This window comes from Morone saxatilis, unplaced genomic scaffold (genome assembly GCF_004916995.1).
Source record: "Morone saxatilis isolate NCDOM2014 unplaced genomic scaffold, NCSU_SB_2.0 Contig17, whole genome shotgun sequence".
Taxonomy (NCBI): Eukaryota; Metazoa; Chordata; class Actinopteri; family Moronidae; genus Morone; species Morone saxatilis.
The window spans coordinates 23,238,413-23,240,556 of record NW_023339729.1 but is presented as its reverse complement, the minus strand read 5'-3'; the positions used below and the strand labels follow the sequence as shown (position 1 = coordinate 23,240,556).

Here is a 2,144-nt window from a genome sequence, read left to right as displayed (position 1 = left end):
CAAACACCACAGAGCAGGCAGCAGAAATGACGAATACACACACTGACGAGCCGTCTTGAGTGAGCCACCACAACCGGGGGGTGGGTGGGTGGTGGGGTGGGGGGGGTGGGAAGGTTGATCAGCCTCCGAAGGAGCCCCGGTTTCAGTCCAGTCTGGTTTGGCCAGCACTCCACAGAGTAGGAGGAGGAAGTATGTGTGAGAATGAGGGGAAGAGAACTGCAAACAGTAAGCAACAGCCCGATTCATCTGATTATCAGATGTGAAGCACAGCCGAATAAATGCCTAAAACGCAACATTCTGCAATTTAAGGATTCGTGTGTGTGACGAATGTGACATGTGCTCGCTTAGGCATCAGATCTACGGAGGGCAAACAGAAACAGAAAAGAACATTTTCCGAAGAACAGAACACTACTACAAAGAGGGTGCGTGAGACAACAAAGGGGGTATATGAAGGAAAAATAAAAGGGGAGAAATATGTGGGGTTGGTAATAGCTGGGTTCCTTTATTTATAGCATTGCAACTAAGATGAAAAGAAGGAAGATTTCAATGGTTGGCCAAGGCATCAGTCCTCATCAGCTGTCCAGTCGGCCACCAAGGAGAGGACAGAAGAGGGATTAGTGGCGTAGGAAAAGTTCAGAGCATCCTGTTACGTTTATGAGTTGGTGAGTCTGTGATGACATCACTACAGGGGGCAGGGCCACGTTTACGATTGGCTGTGGAATCCAAATGGAGCGCCATCTCCTCGGCGATGAAGGTGTTGAGGTCCACGTCATGGAGACCGTTCCTACGACGACTGAGGGACTGAGCGGGGTGAGTTGGGGAACCAGGAGGACCGGAACGCACAGAAATGCTTGCCATGGCACCACTAAGACCTGGAAGGAAGAAAGGGAAATATGAAGCGACTGCAAACTGCACGAACTCTAGCGTCTCACTCTCGCAACACAACAGTTTGACCTACCATGCAGTGCAATGGCCTCTCTGAAAGGCTGCAGGTCGGTCTCCACAGAGCTGCCCGTCTCCGGGGGTGATGGCCGGCTTGCAGACACCATGGCAACTCTGGGCGGGGCACGAGCTGTCCGTGGAGGTGGGACTTTGCCGCACAGGAAGCTGATAAGGTCTTCGCGTCTGATGGTTCTTCTGCGCTTCTTAACCCACGCGATCACATCCTTATTCCTGCGCTGGTAGCCTAAATGGATGCCCAGGTCATAGCTCCGTTGGCGGGCCTCGATGCTCTCTGATGACACAAAGGGACGAGCGTTGTTTAGTAAATCCGGACGACCAAAACATACAGTGAAGCACCAGATGGGTAACAGTCAAAATCACTTATTACTTACCTTTGTACAAGTTAGTGACAGCTGTGGCTGCGTTCTGGAAGGGCACCCAGAGAGAGAGGCCCTGCTGCTGACATACTCGATCTGTAAATTAAATTTTTTTAAAAAGTTGGTCAGATTGTGGTTATAACTTCTTTTTTAAAATGTCACTGATGCTGCATTAAGCCCACACTACCCTCCTCAAGCTTAAATGTCTTCTTAACAGTTGAAAAACCACCGCAAGGCTCTGTGCGAAGACTAAGACCAAAAACTCTCGTTATAGTTTGCCTTAACTGCAAAAATACGAGCAGCGAAGGCTCCGGGCCTGTGCAATATCTCTACCACCAATCATCCGCTCGCAAGTTCAATTAGACTGCAAATCCTTGCATCTAAGCTGCAGGGGCTGTCCATACGGTTTCCTCTACGAATGACTCACTGGTGTTACATTTTATGAAGATGCAGCTGTGTTACAGCCTGAACGAACAGTGTTTTGGGGGCTTTGTGAGCGGGGTTTCTCAACCAAGAGAGGGATAATGACTGCACTTGACAAGCAGCTGCAAAATAAGGCTTGTTTTTAGTGTGAAAATTACATTCTTAGCCAGTGTTTTTACCCCCCAGGAAGCAACTTAGTGGTAACATCTAAGCAACCATGATGTCACCATTTAAAACAGACATTTTAAAATGGGGCCCACATGCATTTCCCGTTTCAGTGTGCGCTAATAGCAGAAGCTGACAACTAATGTCCAAGCAGATGTTCAAGTGTAATGTCCAGAACACACAGCAGAGCAGGACGACACTAAAACAAGAACAGTTTTACTTTCTTTTTTTTTTTTT

At 48.2% G+C, this 2,144-nt stretch overlaps 1 protein-coding gene across 1 annotated transcript; it reads right to left on the bottom strand.

Annotated features, from left to right (window-relative positions):
• Positions 1–477: 477 nt before the first annotated feature.
• zgc:77849 (UPF0472 protein C16orf72 homolog) lies at positions 478–1,415 on the bottom strand (the record flags this gene model as incomplete). Its single annotated transcript, XM_035659979.1, is given in 3 exon segments — positions 478–872; positions 959–1,234; positions 1,335–1,415. Coding segments are annotated over 3 exon segments (596 nt in total), but the record flags the coding sequence as incomplete, so codon positions are not given.
• Between the last annotated feature and the right edge of the window lie 729 nt (positions 1,416–2,144).